This window comes from Triticum aestivum, chromosome 1A (genome assembly GCF_018294505.1).
Source record: "Triticum aestivum cultivar Chinese Spring chromosome 1A, IWGSC CS RefSeq v2.1, whole genome shotgun sequence".
Taxonomy (NCBI): Eukaryota; Viridiplantae; Streptophyta; class Magnoliopsida; order Poales; family Poaceae; genus Triticum; species Triticum aestivum.
In genome coordinates, this window is record NC_057794.1 from 62316861 (window position 1) to 62319059 (window position 2199).

At 57.5% G+C, this 2199-nt stretch overlaps 1 protein-coding gene across 1 annotated transcript; it reads right to left on the bottom strand.

Annotated features, from left to right (window-relative positions):
- Positions 1–580: 580 nt before the first annotated feature.
- Positions 581–1801, bottom strand: LOC123128012 (GDSL esterase/lipase At1g09390). Its single transcript, XM_044548253.1, has 2 exons — positions 1536–1801; positions 581–1446 (listed from the first exon to the last, which is right to left on the bottom strand). Exons 1-2 carry the CDS (start codon positions 1774–1776, stop codon positions 581–583), a joined length of 1107 nt encoding a protein of 368 aa, XP_044404188.1. The 5' UTR covers positions 1777–1801.
- Positions 1802–2199: the final 398 nt, after the last annotated feature.

Below are 2199 nucleotides of genomic sequence, written 5' to 3' on the forward strand. Positions count from 1 at the left end.
CATTAACAGGCGAAAGAACAAGCAAACTAACCCTGCCCCTTGCGAGAAATGGAGACCGCCTGAGGAGGGGTGGGTGAGAGTCAATGTTGATGCGGCAACATCCAAGGTAGGGGAGCTGGGAGGAGCTGGCATTGTTCTTAGGAACTAGGAGGGAGCTTTCCTCGGCAGTGCCTGTCATGTATTTCCGTGGAGCCAGGAACCAGCAAGGGCGGAGCTATATGCCTGTAGAAGAGCAGTGCAACTAGCGGACGAACTAAATGAGATGGACTGCTGCGAGATCGTTTGCAAGCTGCAGAGCAAGGAAAAAGGATTTGTCTTTGCTGGGACCGGTCATTGAGGAGGTCAAGCAAATGTTGGCTACAAGGGAGAGATGGAGGGTCACTTGGGTTAAACGTTCAGCAAATAAAGCGGCACATCTGCTAGCTAGAGAGGGTGTAGCGAATAATCTTTGTAAGGTCTGGTTGCATGTATCACCTCACTGTATTTTGCATGTTGTCTCAAACGAGATCCCAGTTTGGAAAGTTTAAATAAAGTTTTGAAGTGAGTTTCAACAAAAAAAAAAACACAAGTGGTCGTGTTCTTATTTGCACAGTGCCTGTAGCTTGGTGCGCGGCTGGGAGAAGTCGCCGGAGAGTATCTTGGAGGCGACGATAGCGTTGGCGTCCTCGGTGTAGTGCACGCCGTCCCAGCTCACGTGCCTCTCCCCCTCCGGGCACGCCGTCGCCGTCGGCTGCCCACACGTCTTGAGGTTCACGTAGTTGTACGGCGGCCCGCCGTGGCCGCAGCACGCCATCAGCGGCCGCTCGATGCCGTACTGGTCGTGGTTGGCGAACAGGTCGTACTTGACGGCGTACATGTCGGTGCACACCACGGTCGCGCTCCCGCAGTACTCGTCCGCGAGCCGGCGGCACGCCGCGGCGAGGCCGGCGTTGAGCGCCCGGGCGGCGGCGTTGTAGCGGGCGAGGCAGCCGGCGGGGTCGAGCTCGTCGCCGGGCCTCTGCCGCAGCGCCAGCGTCTGCGGCAGGCACCCGATGGGCCCCGTGTTGTACACCCAGAACTTGCGCGCGCCGCTGCCGTACAGCGCCCGGACGGCCTCCTCGACCTTGGCGGCGACCGCGGCGAGCGGGCCGCCGTCCGCGACGATCTCCGGCAGCGTGAGGTTCGCAAGGAAGGCGAGCGTGATGTCGTTCTGCCCGACGTCGATCGAGTACACGGCTCCCCGGAAGTCCTCCTCCGGGAGCATCGAGCCCTGCCCCAGCGGCCGGAGCTCCCGGGTCCGGTTCTTGAAATGCAAAAACTGGTTCACCTGCGTGGCCATGGTGAACGGGATGGCGCTCTGGTTGCTCGCCGCCGCCGCCCCGGCCACCGCGAAGTTCACTCCGTCGGCGAAGTTGGAACCCGACGACTCCAGGTACGGGCTCAGGTACCTGATCCCCAGGCTCTCGGCTGCACAGGCATGCAACCGATGGCACGTCGGAGCTGAGCTCTGCTTGCATGGAACTAAACGAGCGATGGTTTGGACGCAAGGCACGTACCAATGAAGTCGATGTAGAGGCGGCCGTCCGACCAGCGGCCGGTGGTCCGGTTGAAGAAGCGGCGGCCGGCGGGCGGGCCGAGGTAGAAGCCGTAGGCGGCAGGGAGGGAGCCCGTGTCGGAGTTGGAGTCGCCGAAGTTGAACAGGACGCACCTGCCATCCGCCCTGCGTGGGAGCTCACAGCACTGCAGGGCGACGACGGCGGCGGCGAGGATCACGAGCCCTCGAAGCATTCTTACCATGTTCTCTCGATTAATCAGCTTTGATCTCAACTGCTTGCTCCAGCGTTTCCTTATCCTCCTCCGAAGTTGACTACTATTTTGTAGGTGTCTGGGTCGACTCTTCCTTTTTTAATGTCAACCGATCCTTTGAACAGCTGGATACAAATAAAGGTTTCATTGACCTTCTTGCTATGTCTTCATCGATCTCGATGGAACCTGAGGGTAAGGATAAGGGGAGTGAGCGAGTTGTCGAGTAAATAGGCAATTTTTCGATTAAATTAATCTACGAGTAAATCACTAGCATGGCATTGACACAAATAAACACATACTGATATTCAGTTAAGCTAGCACATACTACGCTAATTGCAGAAATGTCTACGTATAACGCTAGCATGGCTAAAACAGAAAACAGTATGAGCGGGATAAACGAGTTATACCCTCCAG

Excerpts from the sequence above, each read along its gene's own strand:
- LOC123128012 (XM_044548253.1), bottom strand. The coding sequence starts at position 1,776 with ATGGTAAGAATGCTTCGAGGGCTCGTGATCCTCGCCGCCGCCGTCGTC. Across the intron at positions 1,447-1,535 it reads CCTCTACATCGACTTCATTG|CCGAGAGCCTGGGGATCAGG; the intron begins GTACGTGCCTTG and ends ATGCCTGTGCAG.